This window comes from Chenopodium quinoa, unplaced genomic scaffold, assembly GCF_001683475.1.
Source record: "Chenopodium quinoa cultivar QQ74 unplaced genomic scaffold, ASM168347v1, whole genome shotgun sequence".
Lineage (NCBI taxonomy): Eukaryota > Viridiplantae > Streptophyta > Magnoliopsida > Caryophyllales > Amaranthaceae > Chenopodium > Chenopodium quinoa.
In genome coordinates this window covers 3609133-3628744 of record NW_018742763.1, presented here as the reverse complement: position 1 = coordinate 3628744, position 19612 = coordinate 3609133, and the positions used below count along the sequence as shown (strand labels likewise).

Below are 19612 nucleotides of genomic sequence, written 5' to 3'. Positions count from 1 at the left end.
CAACATCATCGCATTGCTAGGCATGTGCGTGTGCGTGCATGCCATCGCAGCAGCAGCACATTGTTCTTGCTTGCTTGTGTGTGTGCCTTCGCATGGCAGCAGCAAGCAGCGTGCAGCAAGCTAAGAGCCTCGCACAGCAGCAGCAGCAAGCAGCGAGGCCTTGCCTAGCAGCTAGCAGCATGCGTGGCTTGCTAGCAGCACGCATGTGCTAGGCATGCTTGCTGGTGCGTGCTGTGCGTGCTAGCTGTGCTAGGTTGGCTGTGCTAGCTTGCCCGCAAGGCTGGCAGCCAGCTCACCCCTATGCTTGATGCCGGTTTGTGAGAGGTGGGGACCAAGGCTTAGAGCCATGCCTTGGGGAGCAAGGCAATGGTCCCCCCATGGTCATGGTCCTCACCTAACCTCTCCTCTCCTCATGCCACTTGTTGATTTGTGATTGCATTGTTTTATAATTTATTTTGGAATTAAATAAATTAGTGAAAAATGCAACTATCCCACATTGATCATGAATGGGAAGAGCAAGTTGCATTTCCCTATAAATACCCTATGATTGGGCATTTGGGAAACAACTTGAGTGGAACTCAAAAAGGCATCTCTTATTATTGAGAAAACCTTTAAGTTCGTAAAACTCTAGTGTTATACTTGGTTAAGTCTCGATTAACCCTCGAGGCGAAGATCGTTCGGGTCGAGTTGTGGGTACGAGCCGTTGGAGGCCGTCACGCTTGTGAGGCTTTAAGCTTTGAAGTAAGAGCTCGGTTTACGAGCGAAGCACGCTTCAAGGGTATTACTTCTTTATCCCTTTTCTTAATTATTGTTTAATTATGTTTATGCATGCTTTATTGCTTTAATTATTGGGGCGGGTCTTGGGCGGGTTTCTCTTCCGCGTAGCGTTGGACGCTACGAAACCCAACACCAGTACTTTTAATGTGCCGTCTTCCCTATATTATAGGTCACGGGCCGTTTGTTTTATCTGAGTCATAGTGTCCTGCATAGACATAGAGACGATCGGATTCGAGGAAGAACAAGTTAGGGAGTCCAAACACTCAGAGACGACACCCCCAGTCTTAGACTCAGCCGCACCAGGTGACCGGTTGACAATTATACTAGGTCGTGTCGTGTGTGTTGGTGAATCCATTTATTTAAAAGTAGGTTGCAAACACAAACGGTAAAAGGACAAATTATAAAGTAGAGAAAGAGACATTGTTACCTTAAAAGATTTTTGAAAGATTTGTGAAAGGCGTTGACCGGTTATATCAAGCGGCGATGTCAGATGATGAACATACGTTTTCTCTCTCTAAGATCTCTGTACTTCTCTTTCTAGATTTTGTGGAAAATGTCAAAAATGAAGGGGGATAAACTCCTATTTATAGAGGGGTAAATTTAGGGGCATCCCTGTAACTTCCCTAGAAGGTAAACGGTTAAATTAACCGTCATCAATGTGTGCGTGACATGTGTCACAGGCACCACGTGACATGCCACGTCACCCTTGTGAGGGGTAAATGTTTAGGGTAAAAATACCCTTGACACGTGGCATTCTGCATCATTAGGGAAATGGTGGCCTTCAAGGGCCCAAATCTCGAGGATCCGTAAAAACGGCGCAGCCCAATTACCTAGGTTAAATGACCTAAGGTAAGGGCACTAACTCCCATACCCTATAAATAGGGGAATTTATTACCTTGGGAGACACGTTCAATTCTTACATCTCACATTTCCATTTATTGCAACAATCACTCTCTACGGTGATTCCTCAGATCTCGTGATCTGAGAAGATCTACCCTATTTACTTTCCGCATTTATTAGACTCCACCCGGTACTAACTTGAGCGTTGGAGGCAGAACTCCGAACACCCGGAGCTTCCTTTTGATTGCAGATACAGGCGACGAGGATCCAGTCTTGGTGACATAGCTCTCCTGCAGGACACCTCAAAAAACCCCTAAAAAAGGGGTGCACAAAAGTTGGTGGGGAGTGGATTGTCTATTGAAATCTGGAAGGACCTATGGGTGTCAAACTTACCCAATTTTCGAATTTTTTAGCGATTGCACATTGATGAGGTGCTCATACTATTATGGCTGACCTAATCAACAATAAGAATGGAATTTTGACATTCTCAAGGCCCATTTTTATGACTGGGAAGTGAGTGAAATCTTAAAAATTCCTATTGCTCATTATGGGAACGAAGATGGGTGGATCTGGCATTACTCAAATAATGGGGATTTCATTGTCTATAGCGCATATCATGCTGAGCTGAGTGCTAGAAAAAATAATAGGGCAACTTCTTTAATCCTCATAATGTGTCCATCTGGTCTAATATCTGGACTGCAAACCCTCCACAACGGTGTTCCTGTGTGCCACAATCTGAAAAATAAAGAAGTATTAACCTTAATGACACATGCCCCACATGTGGAGAAAAATATAAAATAGTTGCTCTCGCCCTTAAGTTCTGCACCTAGGCTTGATTTGTATGGTATTGCTCTCCTCTGAGGCTGAATGTCCTGAATAATGAAGGTCAGTCCTTTTTTAATTGGTGCCATTCTCTTTTGTTGATGTATAAGGAGAAGCACTGGTGGAATATTTTTTGGAGTATTAGATGGGGAATTTGGATCAAGAGAAATGCTTGGTGTTTTGAGAAGAAAGTTTTTCATGTGGAAGATGTAATAAACAAAGCAATGAGTATTGTGGGTGAATTCGAGAAAGCAAATAGTCAGATCCTGTCTAAAATTCGTGACAAACAGGTGGTCTGTCATAGATGGATCCCCCAACTCTAACTATTACAAATTGAATACGGATGCTGCTGTCTTTATGAATGAGAAGATTGGTTTGGGTGGCGTGGTTCGTGATTGTTGTGGGGATATCATGGTTGCTACTTGTCACAAGCTTGTTGGAAGGATGGGGGTTGACGAATCTGAAGCTATGGCGATGTGACACTCTCTCCATATAGCAATTGAAGCTAGCATCACTACCCTCATCCTTAAATCAGACAATCTGAAATCAATTAAGCACCTTAAGAGCAGGAAAATCGAGAACTCTTATTCCGGCTCCCTTGTTAAGGATATCTTGCACATTGCAAATTCTTGTATTTCAATCTCTTTTGCTAATGTGGGTAGGAAATGAAATGGCGTAGCACATATGTTAGCTAAGATTAGTAAGGATTATGAAGAGATGCCTATTTGGATCAAAAAGGTCCCTAACACTGTAAACAATGCTCTTGCTGTTGACTTTGTTAGTGTGTAATAAATAGCCTTGTTGTTCCAAAAAAAAAAAAACTCTTAATGTTGAATAAATTTAGGCATGAAAAAGTCTAATCTATAACCCTCTAGCGGACACAAATGAAAAAAAATCGTCATTATTTCAACACCAACACTATGGCATCTAATCCCTGAAAGGCGTTGCCGTCTTGCCTTTTTTATTTTTTTTGAAAAAAAAAAATAATAATAAAATTATTATCTTGTGTAGCGGTTCTAAAAGATATTCTTATACCCCCACAAGCCACAAGGCCACCATACCAATAAGTCAATAACTCCACATTTCCACGAGTAATAGCCGACAAAAGTCCTTATAAATTCAAAAATACCAAATGCATCCTCTAAGAATACCTTCTTCGCCAGCCCACTATTTGACAAACACATTCAGTGAATCATCAAGGGCAAATCTGTCACTGAAATATTGTTGCTGTCGTCAACCATTGAGCAATATTCGCACCCCCAAGTCGACCTCACTGCACTCCCTCTCTCTCTCCTCTTCTCTCCCTCATCGTTGTTCTACCTCTGTTAGTGTTAGTCCGATCAAAATGGCTTTGGATTCACAACCTCCTAAAGATGACAGAATCTCAAGAATTCAGTCTTCTATTCGTGTCATCCCTAACTTTCCTAAACCTGGTTCGATTTTATTCAATTTATTTGTGTTACTGCTTTTTCTAAATTTGTTAAGCAGTTACTTTTAACTAAGTAATGATACTGCTTTGATGTTGTCGTTGTTGTTTAAACGTGTGCTTAATTTAATTGATGATTTAGATGTGATATTTAGTTTAATTTTGTGGGTTTGTGTTCTTTATTGATATTGATTAAGTTTTTGTATGTGGGTATTTTTGAAAACAGGGGTTATGTTTCAGGATATTACTACCATGCTGTTGGATCCAAAGGCATTCAAGGACACAATTGATTTGTTTGTTGAAAGATACAGGGGAAAAGATATTTCGGTTGTTGCAGGTGACATATTTCTGGTCTGATAGTTGTAAACATGATGTTTTTTTTGCTCTATACTCTGTTGTTGGTGGGATTGTTCTATACTCTAGTACTCATATCGTGAGGATCTAAGAGCACTTAGGTAAAATGAAGAAATGAAGAATTTGAGTAACACAGATATTTATTGACGACTCTTCGTTGAATTTAAAAGTATAAAATATGCTGGTATTATTTTAATAAAACAAATTTTGTTCACTTCACTTTATTTCTATTTTTGATAAACACTCTTTTTACTACTCTATCCGATTTTGTATAATTGACACAATCAAACTTGACATACTTAATCAATGCATGAAACTTTGTATAATACCGATTTAACAGTATATTTCATAGTAAAATTTGTTTTATATCTAAAATGCAAGGGTCAAAGTTAATATGTAAATAGCAGAAAAAAGTCAAACGTGTCAATTATTTAGGAACAGAGAGAGTATCATATCCCCTCACCCAAAGAAAATGGAGGAAGTAATTTGTTTTCTTTGTTATTCAATATCAATTGCCTGTATTTTGAGATTGGAGTTGGTAATCTTATAACATATAAAGCATTCTTGACTCATAGATGAAGCTTGCATAGGTGGTTGAGATTTGTTCTATGTTATGTTATGCATTTATTATTTGCACCTATTGATGGTTTTTGTTTTAAAAACTGTTTGACAATCTTCATATTGATGATCATTTGATGTTACATGTTATATTGTAGGGGTTGAGGCAAGAGGCTTCATTTTCGGTCCACCCATTGCATTGGCCATTGGTGCTAAATTTGTTCCAATGAGAAAGCCTGGGAAATTACCTGGTTTGTTATGGCAATTTTATCTATACATTTGTCATACATAATTGACTGTTTAAGTGGTATTCTTGTAGCTAGCTTTGATTAACAAGTGATGAATCTATTAAGTTTTTGCTGTTCTTTCTAATCACACATTTCGACAGGCATATGGATACTTTATTTTGGCTGCTTGTTGCATTTAATTGGACTCCCAACTAGGGTATGCTCTGTTATGTATGCCTACTTATATATTAAAACTGGAAGAATAAAATGTGGTCTAATTTATGGGAAGGATGTGTATATAGTAGGCTAATTCTTTGTTGAAGTTTAGCTCTAGAATGTAGAATAACTCTTTGTTGAAGTTTAGCTCTAGAATGTAAGAATTAGTTTCTCATAAATTTCTCTTATCAAGGGGATGTTTGTTGTTTCTTTTGATCTCAAAAAAAAAAAAAAAAATAAAAAAAAAAAAAAAAACCAATTGTGGTGTCTTCATCTATTGATCTATCAATTTGACTATTATGTTATGAGTCTTATCATTTGTTTGTTGTGGCATTACTTAAGCAGCATATAAACTTTTTTTCTTTTCCTTTTTTAAAATCTAAGTACCGTCCTTATTATGTTTAAAATTTACTCCCACAATTACTTTTTGACTTTTTAAGTCTTTTTGTTTTACTATGCACGTTTGCCGAATGTACATTTTTGACCAATATTACATAATAGCCAAATTTTTAAATTTTTTAAATTTTTTTAAGCACCCATTGAGACTATGTGATAAACTTGCTCCACCAACACTATCACATAATACAAAATAACTTAGGAAATTATGGAGAGGTTGATTCTTGGCATAATTAAAGACACCAGTTAGTAGTTTGAGGTTACCACTTTCCAAACTAAATTGCTCTTTCACTCTACCCTTTCCCCTCTTATATACAAAATTTTGTCTCTCTCACAACTACCCAAAGGATTTTGGTTTGTGCCCACTCAGTGTTGTGGCTGCTGTCCATGTGGCTGGCATTCCAGTGAAGTGTTGTAGCTGCTGCCCATGTTGCTGGCATATTAGTGGGTGCTGCTCTCCCATTGTAGTCTTGTTCCTTTTTCTTCTACTTGACAAGCGGCCTCTCTCTTACAAATCAAACAAGTCCAAACATGACTTTTTTCTTTTTCATTTTCCTTTTTATACATATGAGGAATAATATAGGAGATTTTCTCAAATTGTGCATATTTATAAGATTACAAACAAGAAGATAAAAAAGAAATGGATGGAATAATGTTCAGTATTGGATTACTATTATGCTAGTAAAGCCTAACACATTTATTTATTCTTATAAATGTTGGCAGTTTATCACATATGTTTTGCTTGAATTATGGTTGGTATAAAATGTAGTATTCCTAAATATATTGGTGTTAAAATGCTACAATCATCACATGGGGCCATATGAGATAAAATTTGCCTAACACTATGTTTGGATAACAATAGCGAAGGGAAAAGGAGAGGAGGGAAAGTTTGACGTTTCATTTTCCTCCAAATAGCTCTAACTATGGAGGAATTTGGTTTGTTAAATGGGGAAGGAAAATGGATCCCTTTTCTTTCCTTTCTCTAACCCTTTGTCTTATCCAAACAAGGGAAAATTTATCCCTCCTTCCTTTCCTTTCCCTACAAATATTTCTATTCAAACATACTCTAAAATGCAATAGATTGGCTTATGCAAATCACAGCCTTATTTTTTTTCCATATAATTCTCTTATTTTTAGTTCTTGTGTCTCAAAAAAAAAATCTAAAAGTGGGGAATGAGGAATAAAAAAATGAATCAGAATGGTTAAGGGTAAGTCAGTGCATAAAAAAGCTCTACTAGGCATTAAGGCACTTGCTGAAAGAGGTTCAACGCTTTTTTGAGCTAAAAGAATCCAATACAAAAAGGCACACATTTATTTTTCACACCAAAGGTGATGTGAATCAAGAAGCTAATTCTTTTGAAGGGTCCAAGACACTTTTAGAAGGTCCAAATAGCTTCATTATAGCCTACCTAAACAAAGAAATAAATAAGGAAAGGTCCACTAGTTCAATAGGGAAAGAAGGAAGCGTGATTTACAAAGAAGATGAAATGGAGAAGTTCACTTTCGGCGAGGAGCACGGTGGCCACGCGCCGAGATGGGGCCCACGCGCCGGCTTCCCGCCACCGAACTGAGCCCAGCTACACGCTGGTGTGGCGCGTGTCAACAGGGGTGGCGCGTGTGGTGGTGTGGTGGCAGGGATATGAAAAGAATGATTTTATAGACTTAGTTTATTTCTAGAGTTTTTGCTTGCAAGTTTTTACCTTTTACTTGAAAGAGTTTTTCTTGGTTTAAGCACTTAGGATAAGATTAAATTTCTATTATTTAGTTGCTATAAACTTCTTATGGTTAGTAGGAAAGTTTTTAGTTAGTTAATTAGAGTTTGATTAGGATAAGTTTTCCTATTCTAGTTAGAAGTAGTAATTCTATTCTAGTAAGGATACTAGGGGAACAAGGTTAGGGGTTTGTCCTAGTCCTTGTAAGAGTAGAATTAGTTGCCTCCTATGTCTATAAATAGGGGTAATTTTAATTTCAATTGTTGTTTTGCTTGTTTTAGTTGAAACATTCATTTAGGTTGATTAATTTGGTGGATTTCTAGTTAATTAATCTAGTTTCTTTTTTAATTCTTTTGGTGGATTTTCCTGTATAGAATTAAGCTTTATTCATATTCTTGTGTGTTTTAGTTTTTGGACTAAAATTCACATCATCTTGGTGTCAGATTCCAGGTTCCGGTAGAAAAAAAAACTGGTAACGTTTGGCTGGGAATTTTTGAGTGATTCTTTTTGCATTAGACTCTAAAAACGTCTAGCTATCACCATAAAAAATTTCGTAGCTTTTGGTTGATTAACGAACTCTTTACGGCCTCAAACTTTTGGTGTTATTACATTGGGTTGCGGTTGGGAGTCCGGTTTTTGTTTGCTTCAAGATTCCTTCAAGATTTGATCTTTTAATCTAGATTTTTTCATAGACTAACTTGGTTTGTGTAGGAATAATGATTGACGAAGAGGTTCCACAGGTTCCAAGGGGTTTAACCTTAGAACAAGCTCAAGACAAATCACACCGAGTTGGTAGCAAGGTTTGAGGAGGTATTGAAGAGACTTGATACTCGTGATGGATCTTCTTCAAAGAGGGGTGATTCTAACCCTAATTCTAGTTCAAGTGAGGCTGAACAACCAAGGAGAAACCCAAGGAGGTCACGAAAGAATTATTCATCAAGTGATGATTCACCTAGACCTAGGAGAAGGGATAGACCAAAAGATGATGATAGAAACCTTAGGTTAGACCTTCCCGAATTCAATGGGAGTATGAATGAACCAGAGAAGTATTTTGAATGGATTAGAAGGGTCGAAACTCTCTTTGATTACAAGGAGTATGATAAGAGAAAGAAGTGTAAAATTGCGGAGTTGAAGCTCACTGGTTGTGCTAGTCTTTGGTATGATAATTTGAAAAAGAAGAGGCATAGGGAAGGGCGTGACAAAATCACAACTTGGGAGCAACTTAAGAAGCACATGAAAAAGAGTTTCGTTCCTAGTGATTATATTCAAGATATCTATCTTAAGATGCTAACTTTTAAACAAACTTCCATGAATGTTGAGAATTATATTGTTGAGTTTGAGAAGTTATGCATGCTATGTGGTTTAGAAGAGATTGTTGAACATAAGATTGTTAGATTTATTTCGGGATTGAATGATAATATTGCTGAAAAAGTTGAATTACAACAATATTGATCTTTTAAGGATGTGTGTAAAGTGGCTATCAAAGTTGAAAAACAATTAAAAGGGAAGAAGGGCTCGTTCACTAAGTCCTTTGTACAAGGGTTCTCAAAACCTTCTGAGAAATCTAGTGAGGAAAAAGGTGGTTCTTGTTCGAATTACAAGGAGACAAAGCCTAAATCTGAATCTAATAAGAAGTTTGAAGATAGGAAGTGTTTTAAGTGTGGTAGTGTTGGTCACATTGCAAGTGATTGTCATTCTAAAAGGGTAATGACGGCTCAAGAATGGGAACAAGAACAAGCTATGTGTGAGCAAGGTAGGGACGGTGAAAAGGATGAGGAAAACCCTGAAGAAGAGGAGGAACACATGAAAGAAATTGAACTCGAGACTCATAGTCAAATTTTGGTCCTAAGGAGAGCACTACACTCAAAACCTATGTCTATTGAGGGCAATCAAAAGGAGAAAATCTTTCTCACAAGATGTAAGGTAGAAGATAGGTTGTGTGATATGATAATAGACACGGGTAGCTGCACTAATGTAGTGTCTACTACGTTGGTAGATAAATTGAAGTGGCCAATTACCGAGCATCCAAACCCTTACAAGCTTCATTGGCTCAATAATTCAAGCGATGTCAAGGTGAATAAACAAGCTCTAATATCCTTTTCAATTGGTAAATTTCATGACAAAGTTTTGTGTGATGTTTGCCCCATGGATGTGTGTCATGTACTATTAGGTCGTCCTTGGCAATATGATAGATTTGTGAAATTTGATGGCAAGACCAATGTGTATTACGTGGAGGTTGGGAATAAACGTTTTAGTCTACATCTTTTGTCTCATAAAGGACATAGTAAGTGCTCAAATGTTAATCGAAGTTCAAGTTTGTTTCTAAGGGAAAAAGTATTTAAGGAAGAGATCGATAGAGGACCCAAGACATGTTTCTTGTGAAAGAAGATGACAATTATGAAGATGGTGAGTACCACGAAGACTTGTGTAGTGAAAGTGGTGATGAAGATTCTACATATACCATTGAAAACCTCGTTACTTGTTTTGATGAAGTGAATTTGAGGGCAAATTCTTTTGAAGAAGGGGTGAATGATGTGAATTAAGAGGCTAATTCTTTTGAAGGATCCAAGACACTTTTAGAAGGTCCAAATAGCTTCATTATAGGCTGCCCAAACAAAAAAATAAACAAGGAAAGGTCCACTAGTTCAATAGGGAAAGAAGGAAGCATGATTTACAAAGAAGATGAAATGGAGCAGTTCACTTCCGGCGAGGAGCACGGTGGCCACGCGCCGAGATGGGGCCCACACGCCGGCTTCCCGGAACCAGAGCCCAGCTACACGCTGGTGTGGCGCGTGTCAACGGGGGTGGCGTGTGTGGTGGTGTGGTGGCGGCGATATGAAAAGAATGATTTTATAGACTTAGTTTATTTCTAGAGTTTTTGCTTGCAAGTTTTTACCTTTCACTTGAAAGGATTTTTCTTGGTTTAAGCACTTAGGATAAGATCAAATTTCTGTCATTTAGTTGCTATAAACTTCTTAAGGTTAGTAGGAAAGTTTTTAGTTAGTTAATTAGAGTTTGATTAGGATAAGTTTTCCTATTCTAGTTAGAAGTAGTAATTCTATTCTAGTTAGGATACTTGGGGAACAAGGTTAGGGGTTTGTCCTAGTCCTTGTAGGAGTAGAATTAGTTGCCTCCTATGTTTATAAATAGGGGTAATTTTCGTGGCTTTAGATAGAGATTATCATTGCATTGTTTTGAGTTTAAACATTTAAGTTCTAATTGATGGATTTGAATTGCTGTTTTGCTTGTTTTAGTTAAAACATTTGTTTAGGTTGATTAATTATATGGATTCTTAGTTAATTAATCTAGTTTCTTGTTTAATTCTACTCTTTGGTGGATTTTCCTGTATAGAATTAAGTTTGATTCATATCCTCGTGTGTTTTAGTTTTAGGACTAAAATTCACATCGTAAGGTTATTTTATTTGGGATATTCTCAATGGTAAACCCCTACAATTGCTACGCACCAACGGTAACCCCCCTTTTTATGGATTATACGAAATGACCTTAGTTATCTTTTTTCTCCTAATGATGACATTAATGATGGTGTTTTAATATAAAATTAAACCATGATTAACCAAAATAGCGAAATGACAAAAATGCCCCCTTTAATTTGACAGATTTTATTTTTTTTAAAAAAAACCCCTCTCTCCACCAGCCCGCTAGTCCACCACTCCCCTTCCCCCCACCAGGCCAACTTTCCGGCTTCCCCTCCCCCACCAGACCAGCTTCCTCTCCTCCGGTTCGATTTTTGGCGCCTGGCCCACCCTTCCTTCCAGCAGCCATGGATTCTCCCCCTGCTTCATCTAGGTCTCAATTGGAGTTCAAGATTGAAGATGTTCTTTGCCAAATTGCTGCAATTAAAGCCCCCGGAATTGTAGTAATTGGGTGCTGAATTGCTGTTTGCGGTGAATGGACGGTGAATTGGTGGTAAATGGGCGGTGAATTGGTGGCTGCAGGTGGCGAATCGGTGGTTGTTGTTGCGTGTGCTGCTGTCATTGTTGTTGCAGCGTTAGGGGGGCGAGCAGAGGCTGCTAGGATGCGCCTGTGGCAGGGCGTTGCTGTAGAAGGTGATGTTGCGGGCTGAGGGGTGGAGCAGGGGAGTTGCTTTGGTGTTTGTTGTTTCTGTTGATTGGAGAGTTGTGGAGCTGGGCTCCGATCGTCTTGTTAATTGACAGTGGGATATGGCTAGTGATGCTGTGGCTATTGAGATGGAGGTGTGAATTGTGAGGCTGCTGCAGTGACTGGGTGGGGGCATCAGGTTTAGGGAATGAGAGGAGGGTGGGGCGGGGGAGGCTGGGCGTCGCCGGCGTCGACCGAGGGTGGAGGGTGCTTGGCGCCGGTAGGGAGAGGGCTGGTGGCTGACTGGCTGGTGGGTGGGAGAGGGTTTGGGTTTAATATTTTTATAATTATTAATTATTAAAAAAAAAACTAGCATAGTTAATTTTAATTGACTATTTTATGTTAAAGCACCATCATTAATGTCATCTTTAGGAGAAAAAAGAAAAATAGTGTCATTTTGTATAATCCAAAAAAAAGAGGGTTACCATTGGTGCGTAGCAATAATAGGGGGTTACCATTGAGAATATCCCTATTTTATTTTATATATATCTGCCTCACATCAATGAGGCCCACCAAGGTGTGCCTAGGTGTAACAATACCACTATTGCCTTAGTGCATCTTGATCTTTTTTATACACCCCTAAGGAAAGGGTAGAGTAGGGGAAGGAAGAGGAAGGAATAGGGAGACTGGAGAGATTGAGTGAACTTGTACGCTAACTACGCTTTCTTCAAGTCATTCCAAGGATTTGGTTCATTATAGGGGATTTTAAAATGACACCTTGCAATTCCTTTCCTTTCCTTTCTTTCATTTCATAAATAAACAAAGGAAAATGAAATCATAACTTCTTAGTCCTTCCCTTTCTTTCAATTCGCTCTACCATATTGCAAGGAATCAGGTCGGAAACAAAGAATGCATCGCTTGCACCATAAAAAGAAACAAGGGTAATTTGTGAATTTCTCTTATTACTCAATAGTTGCAGAATTCTACTAGGCACCTCCTTTTCACAGTATTCTAATCACTGCATTTCGTGAGATGATCGCTGTTCCCAAGGCGGAATCCCCTTCGAGGTAATTGTTTCTTCTACTTTGTTATAAGTGATGGTTTAGTGTACATCATCCTTGATTTTTCCATCCATTGCATGCTCATTTTCCAAAGAAAGAGGTAAGAAATCATCAACCATCAGCACATATCTAAGGCATTCACCCTCTCCTTGCATTGCATCTCTAGTTCCACCGCACTGGTGGAAATGAGTTCTGCCTAGGTCTATCATCATCACAACTTCATAATCCAGCACTTTACCTACCATTTTATTGGTTTTGGAAGTTAAGCCTAATGACTGGATTTAGGGATATCTGTGGTTGTTGGTCATCTGTATTTATCTCCTCCCCACTCTTTAGTGTTTCTTCCTTATCTTAGGCCCTATTCTTTTGAGCTTCTGGGCGCATCGCAAGAGCAGCTCTAAAGAAGAGGGCCTTATGATAAGTAGGTGAGGGCGAGGTCGTTGACTAACCTCCTAATATCAAACAATATTTATAAATTCCTAACTAACCACTAAGCAAGCATAGAGGCAAGTTCGGAGTCTAACCACAAGGACTAAGTGTATCAATTTGTGCTACTCAAACTAGTAAGAAAGATGTGAGATAGAGAGAGGAACAACTAAAACACTACTTAAAGTAATCAACAAAATACTAGGGAGAGGGGAATCCAATTACATTAATTAATTCAACAATAAATTTCGATTAGATGATCATGATCTCAATAGGAACCATCAGCCCACTCAACTCACTCCTGCGCAATTAAGCATATTAATTATCCTACTAAGCTAATTCACTCCCGTGCAACTAGCCTAGCATAGGTATGGAAGAATCTAGACTCTCAATCAACTCACTTTCACACAATTGATTGAAAGCACAATTAAAAACCTAGAATCAATTAGCTAAAAAGATTCTAATCAATGTAAGCATCATCCACACACAATAATCAAGAATCAATTGCATACTAATCACAATCATTCATTCAATTCATCAACATAACCTTTATCCATTCCCCTAGCTAAGATATTACTCAAACATGAAAAAATTAACCAAATAAACACAAAAATAAAGAGTAGAACTAAACAACAAAATAATAACAATAAACTAAGACTAATCTAAGAACATGAAGCAAAAACAATTAATCTAAATAAAGCGATAAAAGCAAGCAATCAATAAAGCAATAAATCGAGAAGAGAGAGTAAGAAATGCTCAATATTGGATGAATCTTTCTTCAAATTGGTTATGTCACTAAACAATTTCCAAAAGCTTAAATCTTTCTTGATTTTTCTCACTTTCTCTCTCTAAAAAAAATAAGAACCCTAAAACTAATCTAACCCTCAGAGAGGAAAATAAAAAAGTCCTAATCTAATTAAGTTGGGAAAAAAAGTTGTTGAGAGTCTAAACCCCCAAAAGAGGGTATTTAATACAAGCTAATTAAAAATAAAAGAGAATAGAGAAAAAAGGAGATTAAGAAAGAAAGAAAGAAAAAAGGAAAATAAAAAGAGAAATAAAACAAATTAAAAAGAAACCAAAAACCCACTAAAATTAATCCCCAAAAATCATCAGCTGCTTCTTCTTTCGTGGCTGCTTTCAATGACTACCATTCAACCATCATCATACCGTTCATCGCATCATATTAAATGGCTGGAAAGCCTCACCTTCAATCATCATTAAATCGTGCCCCTTGGATAATCGAAATGAAATCTCAGCCATCCTAAATCATTAATCCGTACAAATATTAGTTGCGAAATCGGAGCGACTGCGTGAACCCATTGGAGCGGCCGCTCAAGGCCTCTGCTTCGAATTGAAAGAAATTAGATTATTTAGGAGCGCCCGCTTGATTATAATGAGCGGCCACTCTAAACGTTCTGATTATTTGGCCATTTGGGGTTGAATTGAAGCTTGTTGCTGCGATTTGTGGCCTGATTTGGTGGTTTAAGGTGGGCCGAAATGGTAGCTGCTGGCGTTTGGGATGGTGCAGGTCGCTGCAGGGGCTGATGATGGACGTGAATGCAGGCCGGTTGTGGTGTAGCAGGGGTCGAAATGAAGCAGGGGTGTATTGGTTGGGGTGTGAAAATGGTGGCTGTTATGTTGGTGTTTTTGGTTCGGGTTAGGGCGGTGCTATTGGTGGTGTGGCTTGGTAATTGGTGTGTTGGGTGTGAGCAGCAACGCTGGTGGGATTTGGGTGTGAAGGTGCTATTGATGGCGATGAGTTGTTTGGTGGGGAATTTGGAGCAGGGGAGCTGTGGGTGGAGAAATTGAGGGAGCAGGGGATGTATATTGGTGTAAATGGTTGAACAGGGGAGCAGCAGGGGAGTTGAGTTTCGTTGGTTGTGTTGCTTCTTTGTTTGACTCGCGTTCCGAAGTCCAATGCAAACCATTTAACCTTGAAATACGTGCCATGACCCGAACACCCCGACAAACAAAACCAAACACAAGGGTAGATCGACATTTAAAATAAAATAAAACTAAGTAAAATAATATGTTACACTAAAATAAATAAGAAAATGAGAGAAGTGAGGAATTATTGATAACAAAACTTCAACTATAAACATAGAAAATAAGAAACTTTAAATAAATTACGAAATTAAGCTAAAAACCACTCAAAATTACAAAAACACTCAAAATAAAGATCAAATAAGGGAAGTAAGAAAATGAGAGAAATAAACCCTAAAACTAGGGAAATTATTGGTAAACAAACCTAAAAATGAGCCTAGAAATACCCTAAAATTGACATAGAAGTCACTTATCACCTTACTCTTGTGCTACTAACACACTCAACTCCTTCCTTTTGCATGGTCCCCACTGTCCACTAGTCATCACACCTGAAACAAAAACCTCTCTCTCGTTTCATTTGCATTCCATATCACTTAACCTCCTATTTATTTCTCGCTGAGGGCTTGGAATGAAAAGGGCTACTAGTGGGTGTGGTGGGGATGGAAAGGTTGTTTGGGCTTACTGTGTTTAAGTATGTGTTTAGTTTTGGTAGGTTATGTCCCCCTTTTATAATGAACTTCCTATGCCAGACTTGGGTCTGTATAGGCCCAAATTTAACTTGTCCTCAACCTTAATGGACAACTCTATAACCTGATCCAGCGATTTTGGAATATGTTAACTGAGCTCCGCTTTTCACTGACTCTTCACCACCACTCAACGGAGCCATTCGCTCTATAAACCGCCTACAATATTCATGCACCATACCCACTGTTCATGCAGAGAGCTGGCTGAGCTTTGGCCGAGATTGTCAGAACAACAGAGCTTCAACTTCTCCTAGAAATTTAAAGGCCGTAGGCTATTTTCCCAAGGGAACCAAAAGCAATGCGTCTCCCTCAAGCGCTACCAGCTCATCACTGCTACTTCAAGTTTTCTTCCTCACTCAACTTGTAAAATTGGATTTATCATTCACCTCAAAGGATCCACCCATCTGGGTTTGACCCTTTGATCGTCAGAGATCCAACTTCTCATGCCTCCAATATCCCCCACATCCTCCACATGACCCTCCCATCCATTGGGAAGCACCTGGGTCGTTGATATGTTCGCCTTCACCTTTATTTGGGTTGTATAATCCGGCTGCACCCCCAATTCCCACCAATCTACTACCTATCGTATCGCCACCCACATTAAATCCAACCTCTGCCAAAAGTAAGGTTATTTAGTTTGTTAATGCTGAGAGCCATCACCTCCGATCGACAAATCTGAGTCGATCTGAGCAGTGAAACAGCCGCCCGCATCTTGATTAAAACTTCGACTTATTGTATCTTAACGATGTCATCAATGCTTCGTGTTTCACACACATCCGATCGATTCTTCCTTCCAAGCGAAGTGTCATCGCAGTGGGTTCATCACTTTGCTTCTTCGTGGCTTGTTCCAATCTCACAGCGATCTGGTCCGCCATTGTTTGCTGCATCGAAGCTATGGCGCCTTGCATAGCTGCTGTGAACTGTTCTGCAATGGTGGTGTGAAATGAAGCTAGCTGTTCCTTCACCCCTTCCATCTCAGATTCCATTCTAAGGCGCAAATTAAGGCACACCCCCTGAGGCGCACAAAGATGTTTTTCAGAATTTTTTTTTTTATTGAATGAGGCGCACAAAGGTGTACAGTGGCGCTGGGAGCTCTGAAATGCCTTGGTGCGCCTTGAGCCTTTTTATACATTGGGCAAAGTATATTGCATTTGCTATATGTATGTATGTCTACCAGCTATTAAGCCTAACTGCTAAGGCACTACACTATATCATGTGTGACTTAAAGGCCTTTTGACCTGGCAAAGTTTATTGCTTAATAATTACATATGATAGACTGCATACTTTTCTACTGGTTTTATATGAAATGCTGTAATTGATTAATTCTTGTGTTTTGTTCTAAGCTACAAGTTTTGCAACCTCTATTGTATATAGCGTAAACTTATAATGCTATTTGTTGTAACTTGTACCAGTTATACTAATATTGAATGTTATATAACAGGGGATGTTATTTCAGAAGAGTACTCATTGGAGTATGGAACAGACAAAATAGAGATGCATGTTGGTGCAGTAGAAGCTGGAGAACGTGCCATAATTATTGACGATCTCATAGCCACTGGAGGAACCTTATCTGCTGCGCTTAAGCTGCTTGGTAAAGCTTTTGTTTAAAACTTTGCTGGACACTTTTAGCTCCCATAAGTGCTTCATTCTAGTTGTTGCCGAAAACTTATTGGAGTTCATTGTAAACTACATAGCTAAAGATTTATACGTAGTATTAAGCTTTTTTTGTTTTATTATTTTTATTTTTATTATTTTTTTTTTTACTTTTTACTTGAAATTTAATGATTTTTTGAGCCTCCTGTCTAATTTAATGTGTGGTTTAATTGCAGAGCGTGTAGGAGTGCAGGTTGTTGAGTGTGCCTGTCTTATAGAGCTGCCAGAGCTAAAGGTATTTTACTGCTTTCAACAACTGTTGACATTCTTGCAAATTTTTATTCCTCTAAGCCATTTATACTAGCCATGCATGTTTAATTTTGAGTGTGAGAACATGGTGTATTGTGCTCAATGTGTGTGATCATCTTTCTTTCATAACTTGAATTGGTTATGCTCCAAATATTTATCTATGCCACATCTCTCCTTAATGCTCACATCATTTTCTTTATTTTTCATAAAATACAAACATTCAACCCTTGTCCCATACTCCCATTCCTCTTCCCTTCAATCTTTCAATGTGTTTCTATCATTCTATGTATTCTTTTTGGCCACTTTTCCTTTCCTTCTCCAAGCAAATGAATATGTTGAATTAGTTTTTTTTTTTTTTTTTTTTTTTTTTTTTTTTTTTTTTTACAAAAATCAAGATGCACAGATGCATATTACCCAAAAAAATTACACTGATTACATTCATCTCATGTATGGTACATGGACTCTTCATTTCACCTTAAACACCATTATAGGATCCTTGACTCTAAGGCATGAGTAGGACACTTCTCATTGTGGGCAAAAGTCTTAGAAATTTTTAACAAAATTGCTGAGTGAGACGCTTCGACACATCCGTGTTAGACAATGGTATCCGAGTCCAAGTAACATACACGTCTTGGATTATACACACACAACATGGCTGTTTAATATTTTGTTTTAAATTGGATTGTACATTGATCTAGCTTTTTTCGCCCCCGTTCTAATGCTGGGCATGAATATGTACTTTTTATTTTTTCATCAATTGCATTTCTCAAATACAATCTTTAACAAGAGCAAGATGTTCAATAGTATCTAGTTTGAGTATCTGTAAAAAAAAAATTACTTGTACTTCTTGTTCAGCTTATCAACTGTTGGTTGTATTTCCTACTCGTCAAAAGTTTAGATTTCTACTAGATTAACTTTGGCTTAGCATATTTTACAAGAAGCTATTTGGCTTTGTGCAGGGTCGAGAACGGTTAGGCGACAATCCTCTATTCGTCCTTATCAAATCAGCTTGATATACGCCCTCTTTCTTTAACCAAGTTTTCAACATCGCATGTTTTCAACATCTCTTTCATTATCTTTCCTATTTATTGTGAAAGGTTGATTAGTTAAAGATATTTTATTTTCACTGTAAACTTTTTGGTTTGTGTTCCATTGTTGATTGATAAAATTCGGGTCGTTTGCTCTGGGGTGATGCATGTCGTATGCCTGTATTATGCAGAAGATTACCACATTTCCTTTATGGTGGGGAATAAAACACCTTCACTGTATTGTAATCTTGGAATCAAGTGAATTCCAGATCAAGCATTAAATTTCTTCTGCTCTCACAAGGGGGGGGGGGGGGGGGGGGGGGGGGGGGGGGGGGGGGGGGGGGGGAATAAACTTACTTCTTTAAATCTATTGATAAGTCATCTTATATGTGCTTGTGAAATGTTTTGGAAAGTATTCGAGAAAATTATAGCATACAAAAGGATTCCCAGCTGTTAATCCTGTTATTACAAACTGAGGATTAGACATCAACACTCTGCTAAGGCTGAAAAAGTAAAAAGGATATTTCAGAAGACTTTTTATTGCTGTAAATGGTAATACAGGTTATGTGTGACATTTTTAGCTGAAGTCTGATACCAAATTGTGTCTTCATAATACACACAAATCGAAGACGTTTTCCGGGCATGCAAACTGAAGTGTTTTTTGGCATGTGAAACACATTGATTTGCATGTCAAACTATGGGTTAAATATGTTAACTAAGGGTTAATTGGTTAATTAAAGGGAAAATCTCTTTGGTGCTCTTAAGTTTTTTATATTTCTCAATGGTAAACAACAAAAAGTCAAATTATCTTTGGTAGTCAACTATTAATGTTCCTAATTTAGTGGTGACATTAATCTATAATTATAAGCCTAACCATTATTAACAAAAGGCAAATTGACTAATTTATTCTTGAAAATAAGATTTTTCCTTTATTATTTTGACAATTAAATTAGTTTAAAAATATTTTTTTTTCTTTTTTTTAAAAAAATAAATAAATAAAAACCCACCACCCACTCTTTCCCCCACCCTAGCTAACCAACCCCTTTTCTCCACCCATGCCCAACCCCGATCACCCCTGTCCCTAGCGCCCGTCGAGCCCAACCCCTGCTCTGGCACCACATAGACCCTAAACCACCTGTCGCGTTGCCCCTTTCCCCCTAAACCACCAATCCCCCTCCTTACCCCCACGAAACTCTAAACCCTCTAAAAATCATCCCCAACCCTCGAAAACCCCAACCAGA

At 38.2% G+C, this 19612-nt stretch overlaps 1 protein-coding gene across 1 annotated transcript; it reads left to right on the top strand.

Annotated features, from left to right (window-relative positions):
* The first annotated feature begins 3516 nt into the window (after positions 1-3516).
* LOC110724417 (adenine phosphoribosyltransferase 1-like) lies at positions 3517-18656 on the top strand. The gene is made up of 6 exons (XM_021903835.1): positions 3517-3872; positions 4092-4202; positions 4936-5028; positions 16883-17032; positions 17271-17329; positions 18303-18656. The coding sequence occupies exons 1-6, from the start codon at positions 3572-3574 to the stop codon at positions 18354-18356; spliced, it is 768 nt and encodes a 255-aa protein (XP_021759527.1). The 5' UTR covers positions 3517-3571; the 3' UTR covers positions 18357-18656.
* Positions 18657-19612: the final 956 nt, after the last annotated feature.